General features: G+C 40.2%; 2 protein-coding genes across 11 annotated transcripts in view; one reads left to right on the top strand and one right to left on the bottom strand.

Annotated features, from left to right (window-relative positions):
• Positions 1-5076, top strand: part of DCUN1D4 (defective in cullin neddylation 1 domain containing 4) — a 33747-nt gene extending 28671 nt beyond the window's left edge. For all 9 annotated transcript variants that reach the window (XM_015862331.2, XM_015862330.2, XM_015862336.2 and 6 more), the window contains 3 exons: positions 54-158; positions 591-693; positions 804-5076. In XM_015862331.2, the coding sequence (XP_015717817.1) occupies positions 54-158; positions 591-693; positions 804-859 (264 nt within the window). In that variant the 3' untranslated portion in view covers positions 860-5076. The remainder of the gene's footprint in view (positions 1-53; positions 159-590; positions 694-803) is intronic.
• Positions 5077-8623: 3547 nt separating this feature from the next.
• LRRC66 (leucine rich repeat containing 66) lies at positions 8624-15642 on the bottom strand. 2 transcript variants are annotated; one of them, XM_015862306.1, is made up of 5 exons: positions 15562-15642; positions 14869-15357; positions 13903-14072; positions 12795-13125; positions 8624-11702 (listed from the first exon to the last, which is right to left on the bottom strand). In XM_015862306.1, exons 2-5 carry the CDS (start codon positions 15350-15352, stop codon positions 9046-9048), a joined length of 3642 nt encoding a protein of 1213 aa, XP_015717792.1. In that variant the 5' UTR covers positions 15353-15357; positions 15562-15642; the 3' UTR covers positions 8624-9045. The 2 variants fall into 2 exon arrangements, with proteins under 2 accessions (XP_015717792.1, XP_015717791.1); XM_015862305.1 differs by having other exon boundaries at positions 14869-15573.
• Between the last annotated feature and the right edge of the window lie 113 nt (positions 15643-15755).

Here is a 15755-nt window from a genome sequence, read left to right as displayed (position 1 = left end):
TAAATTAAATATTGATGTAAATAAATGTTTTTTATGTTCTTTTCCATTTCCAGGAAAAGGACCAGCGCAGCCTAGACATAAATACTGCCAAGTGCATGTTGGGCCTTCTTTTAGGAAAAACATGGTCTCTTTTTCCAGTATTTCATCAGTTTCTAGAGGTGAGGGTGTTGAAATAGGCTTTGTCTTGTCTGACACTGTTTTACTTAGATATAGATTGAATAGATTTTTTTTCTGAATTAAGTTATACTAACACCCCCAAAATGGCATTTGCAACTGGTTATCATTCCAATCTTCTTGTTCTTCAAATCCTTATGCTGTTGATCTCTATTTGATATAAGACAGAGTCTTTGATTTACTTCTTGACTTCTGTTCTTATTGATGCCTATTTGTTCACTAAAAGATGGCTTAAAGTAAAACATAAATTATTCAGTACTAGTTTGATTGTTTAGTGGCTTCTTTGATCCTATTTGGTTTTAGATGAGATGCAAATAATGATAATTCATTCCAAGGCTTAAATTTCCTGCATGAGAACCTGAATTTGGAGGAGTTGAAGATATGTTTCAGTAACTTCTGTTTCTTGCCTCAAGCAGCAATCAAAATACAAAGTTATCAATAAGGACCAATGGTGTAACGTTCTTGAATTCAGCAGAACAATCAACCTTGACCTCAGTAATTATGATGAAGATGGAGCCTGTAAGTACTGCCATATGTTGGTGTTCTAAAATAATTTATTTCCCTGAGCTTAATCATTTGGTGCTCTTTTATGAAATTTTGTAAAATACAGTTATTTGATCTCTCTACAGGGCCAGTATTGTTGGATGAGTTTGTGGAATGGTATAAAGGAAAACAAATGACGTAGGAGTTCAACTATGCACAGCCACTCAAGAGTCACTGTTACCACAGTTATGTCAACCATTAGCCATAAACTGCTATTTGTATCAAAGTGCATGCTGCTTTTCTTGCACTGCGTCCCTTTTGCAGGGAACTTTTGGTGTTTGCCATTTAACAAGCTAGCTATGCTTGCTGTGTAGCATTGTTCTCTTTGAAGGCTGCTTTGCATTTTGTATTTACACTACAAATTGGTGAACTTGCCAGCGTCTTCACTGTGATTATGTGTATATTGCTGTCGAAATTTTGTATATGTGTATAAAAAGAAAAGCTTCAACTAGGGATTATTTCTGCAGAAATGTATTGTTAAAATAATTTTGTGGCATATTTCTAGTCATCACTTACATGTTAGTTGAAACTTTAGTTCTTTTGCTTTTCTTTTTGGTCTCAAATGTGGCATTTCAGAAAATGAACAGACTGCCTGGAAATAGTTACGGTGAAGAACTATTGTCAGTTTTCATGTTACTATTTGAGATGCCAATTTCTGAGGGGAGAAGACATGCAGTGACTTTCTTAATGGGAATTCGCCAAACTTGACCTATGGCTTAATAGGAGTGAAGCATTGATGTCTTAAAAACAACCACAAAAATCATATATAAATATTAAAACGCTGTAGTAGTTGTACATGCCACAGTTTATTTCCATTTGAAGGAAAAGTACTGACTTTTTCATGTTAAAACTGCAGTAGTCGTTACAGGTACAATTGAACAAATTAAAGTACCTTTTAAAAAATGAGTTTTAGACTTTTGTAAATTGCCTTTGGCATAGTCCTTTTAATTTCTGTTGTACCAAGTGTGTTTGGATTTTGTTGCAATATAGTGAAACTTAAAGTTCTCGCTAAAAATAGTGGTCTGGGGAATAAAATCTGCTCACCTCTAGCGCGTAGGTCATAGAGGTTTCTCTTTTCTGATTTGTGATGTTGGTCTTTCACATGGTCTCTAACTTTGTTTCTGAGTAATTAAACGTGTTGTCAAAATGTTGCTTTTTCTTTCATGCTGGGGATTGGAATTCCCTAGCAGGATGCCTGTTGCAGGCAATGGGCATGTTAAACACCAGTATTAAATGACTACTTTTTATTAGGGACCACTTCCTACTTCACTAATTTCTTTATCTGTGTAGGACAGTTCTAGTAATTACTTTGGGAAAAGTGAGTGAGTGAATGGGGTGATGCTCAGTTTCTGTATTTTTGTTGCCTTGTCTTTGCCTTACTCTTCTTTATTAAAAAAACAAAACAACAACCAAACCATTAGCATTGACTTTTATAAATAGGTTCTCAAAGGATCCGGTGCTATTAAACTTTGTTTCCTAAGGATTTAATAAAATGTTCCGTATTAATTTGTGGAACGTTTAACAAAAAAGGGCCAGTGGATACTTCAAAACAAAGAATAGCATTACTTTTCTGTAGGAACATTCGATGAGGTATTGGCAGTTCAGATGTTTTTCAGAATGCAATCCAGGGTTTGGGGGAGGGAGGATGTGTTTTTAGGTTGAATGTGAATTTTTCAGCTGTCCTATTCTGATATCACTGAAGTCGGGAACAACTGTTGCTAACTTGGCTACTCTCAGTATTAGTTCTGCAGAATCGTGTTGGTTTACTGCCCTGGTCTGGCAGGTTGTACCTGTTGGTATGGGTAGTCTAATTGTGTTCAAATCTGTGTTTTGTTGGTGGTTTTTGTTTGTCAGACTAAGCTGCCAAAGAAAAAATTGTTCATATGTTTGTGTGTATTTGTATGTAGGTAAGTATACAATATGTATTCACATACAAAGCCCAGAATTTCATGAAGCTAAGAAGAAAGTACTACCATTTCCCATGAAAGAATCACCTTTGGATTTCCATGACACTAAATAAATAAATAGCATCCTTTACAGTTAGTAGTGGTAAAACATATGTAGTCATTGCTTTTTCTTTATTAGTGTAATCTTAATTCCATGTTTGATGCCAGTTTTGCACAAGACATTAATTCAGTTAAGTGTGGTATTTAATGTTTACAATAAGCCTCTTACACACACTTTAGTAAGACTTCTGATGTAAATGTGTATATTGCCAGAGTATAACTGTAAGTAAATATCAGTGGAACTGCTGATTTAGTTCTTAGAGAATGACATTGGAAGCAATATGATTTGTAACATCAGGCTACGTTGCGTTTGCTAAAATTTTAAGTGAAATACTGTAATTTTCTTAAGTGTTAGGCTAGTTACTCACTCTAGAAGTTAGCACAAATACTGCTAAAATACAAGGTTTGCATTGAAAGTTTTGTATGTCACAAAAATGTGGCTTCCAGTAATGGAAGCAAGAGCCAAAGACACTTTTAATCTATTCCTGTTACAGGTGTCATTTTCACGTAACGGGGTCAGCAGAAATCTGTTCAGCTTACCTGGGTGCTCTCTTTCAGGGTTTCTGTAATGTATGGCAGGATACAAAGTTTGAAGGCAAAGAAAAGAGAGAAAAAGAAACCTCAAAGTACTCACGCTGTATGAGTAAACTTTTTGTTTTCCTCTTTGGATAAAAGTAATTTGGAGTGATGGAAAGTAAGAATGTGTTTGGGAAGTGATTAGATACTGACCATTGTATCTGCCACTCGCAACCAAGATGAATCTGTGTTCTTTGACAGGTTTATAATGAGCATAAAAGATAAACCACAAATGTAACTGTACTAAAATGTACAGGGATGGACAGAAGTGGTCTGAGGGGAAAAAAAAGCAACCCATCATGGCTTAATGACCATCCCTGTTATCCATCCTTCTGTTTTTGCTGCATTTTCTGACCCACAAAGAACCTTAACGCTGCAAGGTCTAGTATTTTGAAGGAATTCCCTCTCATTTTTAAAAAATTGTAGAAACTTAACTGAGTTCATTGAAACTTAACTAGGCCACTCAAATTACTTTTAGTACAAGTTTGGTGTTTGCTTTTTATTTGTTTTATTGTCATACTGTTGATGTACTTCCCCATATCCTTCTTCCCCCCCATCCCCACGCACACTTGAGCAGTAGTATACAGAATGTCCTAATTTCTTGAATACTGGGAGGTCTTTCTGGCAGATGTGTTCCTGGGTCTTGTGCTTATCCTTTTGGTGTAATATAACTGCACTTGTAGCAGAAACATGATGATTTATTTGCAGTTCATGCCTGGTACTTAGAAGATGTAAAATGGAGAGAGAGTTAATTAAAGGAAACCAGATAAGTATGAGGCAGCAGTTGATAGTTCACAAACATTTTAGTGCTCTTTACCGTCCAAATAGCTGTATAGAGTATTAGTAACAAATATTCCTCAAATTAAATATACACTAATTTAATTATACAGCAAAAATACTGTAAATTAAATACTAATTTTAATTCTTATTAATTTTTATGTTGTTTGTTTTCACAAAGTGCAAGTAAAGGAGGATGGAATTTCTTGGAATGCTTTATATATTTGTGCTTGCAGTTAAAACTTGTTTATTTTAGCTTAAAGACAGTCTTAAATATTTAAGTCACCTATATGTGGCCTTTTCTGACATATGTAGAGGATTGAAAGCATGTCTCATTTTATCACGATTAAATACATTTTATTTTAACACAAATAATATTTGCACAATCAAAATCAATTTTATCTCATTGCTAATTAGTTAATATCCCTAAATTACATTTTCTTGAGGGAAAGGAGTGGAATTCAGTTATGTAAGAGTTTCCCCAGATTTCTGTTGACCCTTAGCTACAAGTCTTAACAGGTTGTTAAATGCTCTTGAAATTCATATAGACAGCTTTAAAAGTTACCATCCCTGCTTCTAATTGTAAGTACTAAGATACCTCTTTAAAAGCCTTATATTTTACCCATTCTTATTGCTGTGTAAGTGTATAGAACCCGTTCACCAGCTGAATAGGTCACTGTCTGTAACTGAGACCAATATGTGTTTTATTTTTTTTCCCCTCTCTATGTACGTGCGTGTGTATGTATGTGTGTTGTCACCAAGTAGTTCCTAATGAAGCTGCTGTTGGAACAGCGGTTAACCTGTAACTGTGAATGCTTTGTGTCGTAGTTATTTGGGTATTACATGCATAAGGTGTGCTAAACTCCTGTGACTTACAAACTGGTGGAAATGCTGTTATACCACCTTCCATGAGTTCATCTGGTTAATTTTTAGGTCTTTTGCTGGCGTTGATGTAAAATGGAATCCCACAAATAAAGAGTATTTGTGTTGGTTTCAGAAACTGACTTAAGATTTTTCTGTGGTTCATGCTTCAGAAATTCTCTAATGTGAATATTGTTCTCCTCCACTGACAACCTTTATCATCTAGCAGAGAACTTCCTTGGGTTCCAAAATCCTGTTGAAGGTGAGTATATATGATCTTGTGATTCTTATTTACAAAGTTACAGCAAACTAATACTTAAAATGTTTGGAAACAGGTATGTTTCAAATGGGGTGAGTGGATGTAAAACAGTGATGTTATACATTTATTTATTTTAACAGGAAGTGTTGCTGCTGAATTTGTCTTTTTTATAAGACAGGTTCTTAAAGAAGCATCTTTGTTACCTACTTACCTTGACATAGGTTTTTGATGCTGTCTTCCTCTTAGATCCTGTTAGAGAAGCTGATGAAATACTGTCTGGATGAGCAGATGATGTTGTGGGTTGGAAACTGGCTGAAAGCTGCACTAGGAGGATTGTGATCAGAGGCACAAAGTCCATTTAGAGGCCTGTAACTAGCACTGTGCCTCAGGTTCGGGCTGTGCTTCGGTCCTGTTGAGCACATTCTCATTAATGACCTGAATGATGCTGAATTTATGACCCCCCTGATAATGGGGGGGGGGGGGGGGGGGGGGGGGGGGGGGGGCAGCAGGATGAACCATGTCAGCAATGTGGTTTTGTGGTAGAGAAGATTAGTCTTTGGGCTGCATCAGGGGGAGTGTCCTCATCAGGTTGAGGAAGGTGATCCTTCCCTTTCATTCAGCACTGGTGAGGCCTTACCTGGAATGCTGTGACCAGGTTTGGACTCCTCAGTACTAGAGAGATGTGGATTTCCTGGACAGAGTCCAGTGGAGGGCCATAAAGCTGATGAAGGTAGAGGAGTGCCTCTCATACGTGGGAGAGAAAGGAGAAGGTTCAGTGTGTGTGGAATCCCATCAGTGTGTACAGATATGTGAGGAGAGGATGCAAAGAAGGAGCTGGGCTCTTCTGAGTGGTGTCTCGCTAGGTCAAGAGGCTATGGACAAAATCTGGAACACAGGACATTCTCTCTAAACATCAGGATGCGTTTCTGTGATGTGAAGGTGATGGACCACTGGAAGAGACTGTCCAGGGAGGCTGTGGAATCTTCTCTTTGGAGATCTTAAAAAGCCTCCTGGACATGGGCCTGGGCACTCTGCTCTGCTTGAGTAGAGACTGGACCAGATGGCCTCCAGAAGTCACTTCCAACCTCATCTGTGATGTGAAACATATGCTAAAGAAAATTCCAGGTGTTATTCAAATGTAACACTGGGTGAGAAGACCAGTCTATTAATAGACTACACTCTGAAGGTTTTTGACAATATTTTTTAATGTCAATATCTTTGTCTTTAAATAATATTCTCATGTGGATATTATACTAGGGAAGCTGTTTTTCAGTAAGTTCAAGTTGATGATCAGAGCTGGAATTGCCTTCAGCACTTGTAAGAATGTTGCTTGCTCCTTTTATTTATTATGAAGTGAGTCACAGTCTTCTGTACTAGGAGAATTTCCATATTGCTGCCCAAATAGTTTCTGATATTAATTATATGTAGATTAAATATGAATGTGTTTGTATTCAAGGCTTGTTTTCTAGCCCAGTAATTAATGTTCTCTAGAAAGGCTGAGATGTCTTGTGCCTTTGGCAGACAACTTGTTAACTATCGCCATATAGTAAAAAAGTAATTAAAAATCCAAGTTTTATTTCATTCTCACCACCTACCCATAAGGCTTTTTTTTTTTTCCTGCACTCATTGACTCTGAGGAATACAGTGTCTTTTTGACCCTTTAGCTGAGAGGTCTAAGTAAGGCCCAGACCATTACCAACATACTGTCAGACCTTCCTTCTTTTTTGGAGAAGTCGTACTGTGTGTGCTCAGACTGTGGGGGTTTTGTTTGTTTTTTATCTGAAGTTACTGAAGCTATAGAAGTTTCAACATCTCTAGAGCATTTGAGTTGCACCTTTCAGCAGGTATGACTTCTGTGGAGGAAAAAATAATAGGTGTTCCAGAATATGCTCAGTGATTAAATGAATGATGTTTTCAGTGTAAGCAGATGTAGTTGATTGAAAACAGCTGAATTGCAAAGAAAAGTGAACAACAGTAGAATCTCAAAGGGATTCAGGGAGCAGGAGGTTTGTAGCTTTGGGTACAGAAGGGCCTGGAGAAATAGGGTGAGTAGAGAAGGCGTAAAATATGAAGAGTGTTGGTGGGAAGCCACAGAAAATATAAAAGGTTTTGCATTTTCTCCAAGAGCAGTTGCTAATGATGTGAGGAAGTATTAAAAAGGAGGAGAAGCTGAGTGTTTTAACAGTAGCAAAGCAAGGGTGCAAGTTTAGGCGTAAATCTGAGGGTAAGTTTCAGACAGAACATCAACAACATTGTGACAGTAGAAGGAAATAATTTGGCACAGGTTAAAAATTCCTTGGTGAAGGAGCAAGTGTATTTTAGAAACACTTCTTTACAGAAAGGGTAGTTAAGCACTGGAATAGGCTCCCCAGGGAGGTGGTTGAGTCACCGTCACTGGATGTGTTTAAGAGCCATTTGGATGTGGTTCTCAGGGATATGATTTAGCAGAGGGTTGGTAGAGTTAGGATACAATGGTTAGGCTGTGGTTGGACTTGATGATCTTCGAGGTCTTTTCCAACCTTCGTAATTCTAATTCTATTTTCTTTGTGGATCTGATGAGAACAAGCAAGTAGTCTTCTGAAGCTTTATTGCACGAAAGGAGTCTTAGAACACTTGCTGTTCCTCGGAAGTAATGTACTGTATGTGATGGTACTGCAGCATTCTGATGGTTGGAGAAGATGAGAAACAATTTTGCCAATGTATATTTTGAAAGCTTGTTGAACTGTAGTAGCAGCGAATGAACAAATGCCATGAAATTGGCTCACTTACGTGGTTGGCTGTCTTTCTTTGTGTGTCAGCAGCTGGTACAACCCAGCGTCAGTCAGTGCATAACATAAGAAGCAAGTCTACATTGCCTTAATGTATTTCTTTTTTAAAGTGGTGGTGGCCACTGTTACCTTCTGTGACCTGTCAGTAGTTTGCTTTACCCAAGCTGTTACCCACATGGGGGTTTTTTGCTGTCAGTTTGAAGTGCGTTCTCTTTATGGAGAGCATAATAATTAATTGAACATTCATTTGCAGTAGTTACTTTTTTTTTTTTTTTTTTTTTTGCTAACAGTTATTAATAAAACTTGATGAAAAAGTGAGGGGGAAAAATTTGCTTGTAGCTCTCTCATTGCTTCTGTGTATTTTTGGGTTCTGACAACTAGCATCCATTTATTTTTATTTATTGGCATGCTCTCATTTGGAGAGTCCTTATGTTATGTCAGCTTTACCCCTCTACCTAAATGTACCGATTCTGTGTTTTGCAATGAATTCAAATCCCAGAGACTTCTAGGAATACAGCATTTGAATACTGCTTAGATGTAATGTTGGGGAAATTCAGAGACTTGTAGCCCAAAAATCTGGTTCACAAAAGCAGAAGGCAGTAATATATTCTATTATATAGGGTGATTCCTGCAGCAAACATGCAGTAATAGTAATGATGTAATAATAATTTCAGTGTTACATTTATTTTTGACAAATAAACCAGTGTGTGTTAGAAAATGTAAAGGAAACTCATATCTCAGTACCAACAGTAAGCAAGTATATTACTAGACCTCAGCAAAAGGTTTATTAGCAAACATAACTACTGAGTTTACTCATTCAGGTATCCTAGAGTTGCAGGTACATGTCTGTGGTATCTGACTTGTATGTACACAAATATCTGTATCAGCCTGAGTTTTTTTTCTGAATTAGGTTAATCCACACTTTACACATCACACAGGTCAGGTCTGGTTCCATAACCTGCATTTCTGAAGTTAAAGGCAGATAGCTGTACTGAGCAAAAATGAGCAGAAAACCCCCCAACTTCATTCTGAGATGCAGCCACTTTGCACCTGTAGGAGGTCAGCAATGCACTGCTGTGTCTCAATCATCAGAGTCTGCTCTCCTACTTTGCAAAATATTTGCAAATCCATCAAATGCTCTTTTCTTCTTAATGAAAAGCTGGCTCTGTCCTAAACTGGTCTGAGGCCTTTGACAGCGTCTTTCACTGGAATCTGGGAGGCTGGAAGCTGTTGTAGAGCTGTTCTCTGATGCTGTCCAAGATGTGTCTCCCTCCAGCTCACTGGGATCAGTTGTTGGGAAGGTTTTGTTTCCTGCTGTCTTCTGTGGGAACAGACCTGAGCTGCGCTGTGTGCTGGGTGGGACTGGTGAGGAGTACACGTTCTCTTCACTTGGATCCAACTGGAAATAACTTTCTGTGTTGAAGACTGACTGTGTTTTCCCAGGAGATTCAAGGTGCAATTTTGTTATAATGCTGCACGATGGCATTTCGTCAGGAGAGCTGCAGTTGCTGCTGCCCTGTGATTCCCTGTATTCATCACATTCTTCACTGAAACCTCTTTCTGTTTTATCTTCATGAGTCCTAGCTGAATTAATGTGCTCAGCCTGTGGTAATGACTCTTTCTCCATAATAACCGTAGAAGGTTTTTCAGTTGCGCTTTCAGGTAGGGATGGATGAAGTGATTTGTTGCGGGCTGTGCTGGCATGCAGGAGAGGTGCTTTAGTAACAGTTGCATTCAAACCAGTGTCAAGAAGAGTACAAACAAAATGATGGTTCTCAGATGTGTTTGTGTTCCATGGCAGAGCAGTGTCCCCTTCCCCATGGTCGCTTTCAGAGGAGCTCTCATCTGTGAGCTGCTCTGTGCGTTCCTCTGGTGCCTGTTCCTTCTGTTCTGTGGGGCTGTGTCTGAGGAGGGACTGTGGTTGAAAGGAAAACTGATGTGGCTGCAGCTCAGCATCTTCAGGAGTATTTTTGGTATCTGTTGTGTATGTAGGAGAATGTTCTAATGAAAGTGATGTATTGCTGAAATCTGTGTTGTGCTTGTAGGGAGAATCAGAAACTGGGTTTTGTGCTGTTGGCTCTTTGCTATAATAGTCAAATGCATCAGGAACTTCAGGGCTTGAACTAATTGAATCTGAACCTGACATTCTTACATGATCGCTGCCTTCGGTGCCATAAGCTGATGCTGCTTCAGGCATGATGGTGTCTGACCCATAATCAGTGGTGGTTCCAAAATATGCAACATGCTTATCTCCACTTTTTCCAATATGCCGAAGTTCTGCAGCAATACTCAGGGATTCCAGCGGCGGTGAGAAATGACCGGTTCCATTTGTGTCAGCTTTCTCTACTGATGCCAGAGGAGCTGGAAAATTGCTGCTAACGTTGGGTTGTTCCAGGTCAAAGTCTTCTAAGGAGCTGCAGTCACTCATCGTGAATGGAGTCCCTTCATCTGAAGAACTGTCACCGAAGAAATCTGCAAAATTACCTCGCTCATTTCTACAATCCCTTTTATGGCTGTGATCGGTATGAGGAGCATCCTCAGGTTTTTGGTGAACGCTTAAGTTCTCAATATTTGCATATCTCTTGGAGCTACTGGGTAAAATATGATCTCCCACATCGCTGTTTGTATTTATGTTGCCATTTAGACCAAATTCTCTATCATAGCTTTGCCTTCCAGGCATAAATCTTGTAGTGCTTATAGGTTCATGGTGTGAAATGTTCCTTTTGTACTCAGGTGTTGCCTCTGACTGCTGCTGACCAGAGCTGTTACCCACCTCACTGTCCCTGGGATCTCGCACACTGGTTTGGGGTTGTACTGTGGGAGGTGGGAAGCCAGCATCTCCTGTATGGGGTAAATCTTTGTCTGCAGGGTCCATGTGAACTGACTGAGAGCCAGTGTAATATCTGCTGGGTATGGGAGGGACTCTGTTCTGCTCTGAGCCTGTGATGTTAGTGTACTCTGGGTCTTCCCACGGTGACAAGCTGTTCCCCATCAATTTCCTCGGTGTTACTTCATCGCTGCTCTCATAATCTGCCCTTGCAGTAAGCTGTCTGGTGTTTATGTATATGGCATCATGGCTATTAGTTTTGGTGTTGGAAGACACTGTATTTTTCCTTATGGTAATCTCATTATTGCTTTGTTTTGGGAACTCCTCAGCTCTTGGAGTGCGTTCGGTGCCACCAATGACTTCTTCGTACAACTGAGCAGTTCCTGTAGGAGAAGCATGCGTGTTTCTTGAAGAATTCTCATAAGAAACAAACACATTATGCTGTGTGTTCAGTGGTTTGCTCGTGGATTGCTCTCTGCTCAGGGTTTCATCTGAAAAAGCGTGGTTAGCGTAGATGTGTTCTGGAGCAGGGGCTTTGTTCTTGCACATGCGCATCCACAAGCGTGTGAGGCAGGGCCTGGCCAGGGCGCCCAGGCAGAAGGCACAGAGGAATGTAATGAACACCGAGAGGCACACAGCCAGCGTCAGGTCCTGCTGCGTTCCTCCTGCTCTAACACCTGGGTTGGTGGCCCGAGTTTTTCTAACCAGAGAAGCTGGAGTCCTTTCTTTCACCTGTACATTGTAGATGAGATACTTCTTCCTTGTTGTGTTCAAAGTACACATGTATAAGCCTTCATCGCTTTTCTCAGCATTGTGTATTACTAAATTATTAATGTTATCCAGTGTCAGATGAGGAAGACTGTTTTCCTCTGAAATTTGGCCTTTAGGTGCCCACCAAGAGACTCTGTTACCTGAAATGAAAGAAAACACTAATTGAAACTTTCTTAAAAGCAGAGTATACTTAGCTGCTGGAGTCAGGTTATTTCTACATTGGTGTACTCTGTGTATTGTATCTGTGATAATTTGTGTGTTATTTTTATGAAATGTATATATAACTGCTGTGTTGTTCCTGTGGTTACTGCTCAGGCTGCAGCAAAGACAGCTGGCAAACCAAGGCAATTTGTGTGCACCCAACAAGCGTTCCAGCCTCTAGCAAGTGTAGGATGTGGCTGGTTTCTGCTCTTTTGGAATGTATTCCAATGTCGTCTGTTGATTTGAGCCCTGATCACGTTTTCTGTGATTTACTTGGAAAGCAGAACAGAAGCGTGGTATTTCTGAGAGACTCTAATCATTTTCATTTGGGGACTCTCAGGTATTTATATAAACTGGGGGAAGATCTCCTTGAGAGATGACCTGTGGAGAGGGACTTGGGGGTCCTGGTGAACGAGAAGCTGGACATGAGCCAGCAGTGTGTGCTTGCAGCACAGAAGGCCAACTGTGTTCTGGGCTGTGTTAAAAGAGGAGTCCTTTTCAACCCAGGCCATTCTACGATTCATTTCACTCTGCTGTGACCAAATACCAGAAACTCAGCTGTATCCTTCTCCTTTTTCCTCCAGAAAAGCTACCCCACAGCTGTTAACTGCAATAAGAGAAAAGCCCATTCTGTGCTTTGTTTGCATTCCATAATTAACTTACATATTTGCAACATATTGCATACTAAAATTTGTATATGGTTGGACTTTAGCATCCCTCATTAGTTCAGCACAGGAAAGGAGATGAAAGCATGGGGGTTGGAACTAGATGATTTTTGAGGTCCCTTCCAACCCAAGTTATTCTATGATTCTGTTCTACGATTTCTATGATTCCATTCTATGACTCCACCTTTAGGAAAAATGACTTTCAAATTCTCTGGTGTAATAATCACTAATTAGCATGTTAAATTGTCACTTGGTTACATTTAAAGCAGCACCTTCGGAAACCCACTTTTCAAACCATATTTGTGTGATCATTCTGCACGCAGTAGGAGTTTAGCAGCGCACGGGGCACAGCCCTGTTCCACGTACCCTGTGTGTTACCCACGCCGCAGCGCAGCACTGATGTCTCCCTCGGTGGGACCACGACTGTCCTGAACAAAACGCTGTCACTGCAGTTCAGGTGGAAACTTGAAAGATACAGCAGAGGCTTCTGTGAGCTGGTGGCAGATTTACTGCATGAGGTCATCAGCTTTTTAATCATGGAGGCAGAAAGAAAACGGAGTGAATGTTTGAAAGCATGAAGTCTGCAGTTACATATCCAGGAGCTGTTGAACAAATCCACTTGGAGTTGAAAAATGTTCATATTGATTAATAGGTGGGGTAGAATGGTTGCCAGAGGGTTTTCACGGAGATCCACGACCTATGTGGAAGTAATTAATTCAGAATTAATTTCACAGCATTCTTCAGATTGGAAAAGATCATCACGTTTAAGATCATCACATCTAACTGCCAGCCGGTCATCCCATGCCCACTAACCACATCCTTCAGCGCCACATCCACACACTTACTGAACACCTGCAGGGATGGTGACTCTACCACCTCCCTGGGCAGCCCATTCCAATGCCTCACCACTCTTTCTGAAGAAAGGGAACAATATTTGTGTTTGAGATTTCAAAAATACTGCGCTGAGGTTGTGATTTTAGGACAGGAGTTTGGCAGACTTTCATTGTAGGCTACTTCTGTGTGGCTGGGAATCTGCAGGGCTCTTGCCAGAGGATGCCTGCAGTTGATGCAAGGGGCTGGTGAGTCTTTTTATGACTCTCTGGTCTCCTCAGAAATAGCCTCATTGGCCTCATTTCTTTTGCTGTACAATTCCTTCTCAGCTTGACTGTGCCAAAGTTGATAAAGGCCCGTCATAGCATTTTAGTGTTTTGTGTTTCTCTGAGGAGTGGAAAGGGCTTCCACTCCACGTTAGAGTTCATGTAGAAGTGATGGGGGAAGGAAGTCTGTGTTTAAGCCAGTTATGCACTGGCTTGTGGCATAGTTAGAAGTAATGGCTATTTAAATTGCTTGCTTAAATTTTTGTAATTGTGTACCAATGATCAGACCAATATAATCACTGCTGAACAGCTGATTGAAGAATCTTTAGCAGAGATTAGCACGGAACACTGAAGCTGTAGTAATGCTGCTTTACGACCTGTAGTTTGTTGAGATCCTTGAAGGCGGCGAGATGGATGTTTGCTATCTTGTTGTTCTGCAGGTAGATATGTTTCAGCTGCGAACAGTTGTGGAAATCATTCTGGTCGATCTGCAGTATGTCATTGAATGCCAAGTGGACAGTTTGCAGAGACTGCAGCAGTCCCAGCCCTAGGAAAAGCAGAATGATTTCACATTTCATATTCCTGTTTGCCCAGCTGTTGTCAGGTGGCTGACACTACCACCTCCATGTTCATGCACATACACAGATAGGGAATTATGTGAACTGTAGCCATAGGACATACACCTGACTGAAACTGAAAGTGTGTTGTTGCTTTTTTCCCCGTCTGCCTGTGAATTAAGCACAACAGTGTGTCCTTCAGCAAACCCTTGTCAGGACAGCAGCTGTCCTGCATAAGCAGCTCTATGGAATGCTGAAGGTGTCTTGTTTTCTTACACACTGTGCAGGGAGCCCCTAAAAGCCCCAGTTTAGCAAAGCCTTAAAGAATCATTAATAGGAGGTATCAATTGCTAGATGGCAAATTTGTTCTGAATGAACTAAACATATTTTCCCATCTTTGTTAAATACTGAATTTGGGGCTAGTTTTATTTAGAAGAGCATTAACTTTATTCTAAGGAGTACTATGAAATTGCTTTTTTAATTTTCTTACATATTAATGTTCACAATTGAGTTGTGTAGAGGCTGATGGTTTTCCTTGCCTCTCAGGAAGTAAACTTTAGTTATACTTGACTGGCATTGCAAAGACTGTATAGAACCAAACAAATCCCGAACAAGCCATTTGTAGTTGAACAACCTTCAGTCTGCATTTGCAAACAGGTGAAACCTGGCCACACCTTACACGTAACCAACAGAGATAGTCTCATTCTACATAGAGTAAGATGTACCAAATTTTATCCCAAGCCAATTTAGTCCTCGTGAGGTCCTTAAATAGTTTGAAGTACTCACCTGTTGGAACTGCATGGAGGTTATTCCCTTCGGCTGACAGTACTTTCAAAGCAGGCAGGAAATGGTGGATTTCTCCACACGTTTTAGGTGTAGGTGGGTCCAGTGTGAGGGTGCTGATGGAGTTACCATTGAGGTTTAGAGTTTCCAACATTGGTAAACTTCTAAAAGCAGTTATGGAGACTTCAGACATGAGGTTGTTACTGAGATTCAGATGTTTCAGCATCCAGTCTTCATTTCTCCCAGTGGAGCACAGAAAAGTTTTGATGTTATTGTAACTGAAATCGGCTGTTACCGCTGTTAGTGATATATCTTCTGGAACAGCAGCTAGTCCCATCAAAGAGCAATTCACTACGATCTTTGCATCCCCCCAGCAGTCTGTACGGTGATGTGTATTAAGAAGCTGCTGTGACTTGGTTCCCGCTGATCCAGGATGATTAAAGTAAAGGAGCAGCACAGCTGTGACACTCAGGTGAATTTTATCCATAACGTCTATACGTAAGATGTAAAGTTATGGTAAGTTCAGCATAACACGAAGCAAAACAGAAAGAGGAAATACTTTGACATCAACCCGAAACAAACACCCAACCATTACCAGCGTTCTGTCTGAAACACATAACGTTAGCAGGTTAGATATTTCTCCCCATAAACTGGGGGGTTCCCCCCTCGTTCCCCTCTCCCAAAGACACTCCAAACCTTTTCTTTCTCTTCCAGCCCTTCAGTTGAGAAACACAGCTTCTCAGGAACTTGTGAACTAACCACAGCAGAGACTTTTGAACTGTAACTTGAGGTATCATATACAGTTATCACTGATCAAAGTCCACCGGATACAATCTATGACAAATAGCTATGGAATGATTTTCATACTTACAGTTAACACAATACTAGTT

The sequence above is a fragment of the Coturnix japonica genome, chromosome 4 (assembly GCF_001577835.2).
Source record: "Coturnix japonica isolate 7356 chromosome 4, Coturnix japonica 2.1, whole genome shotgun sequence".
In the NCBI taxonomy this organism is placed as follows: Eukaryota; Metazoa; Chordata; class Aves; order Galliformes; family Phasianidae; genus Coturnix; species Coturnix japonica.
The sequence above is the reverse complement of the archived record's forward strand: the minus strand, read 5'-3'. Positions and strand labels throughout refer to the sequence as shown.

Excerpts from the sequence above, each read along its gene's own strand:
- LRRC66 (XM_015862306.1), bottom strand. The coding sequence starts at position 15,352 with ATGGATAAAATTCACCTGAGTGTCACAGCTGTGCTGCTCCTTTACTTT. Across the intron at positions 14,073-14,868 it reads CCTCCATGCAGTTCCAACAG|GGCTGGGACTGCTGCAGTCT; the intron begins GTGAGTACTTCA and ends TGCTTTTCCTAG. Across the intron at positions 11,703-12,794 it reads CGGCGTGGGTAACACACAGG|GTAACAGAGTCTCTTGGTGG; the intron begins GTACGTGGAACA and ends CTTTCATTTCAG.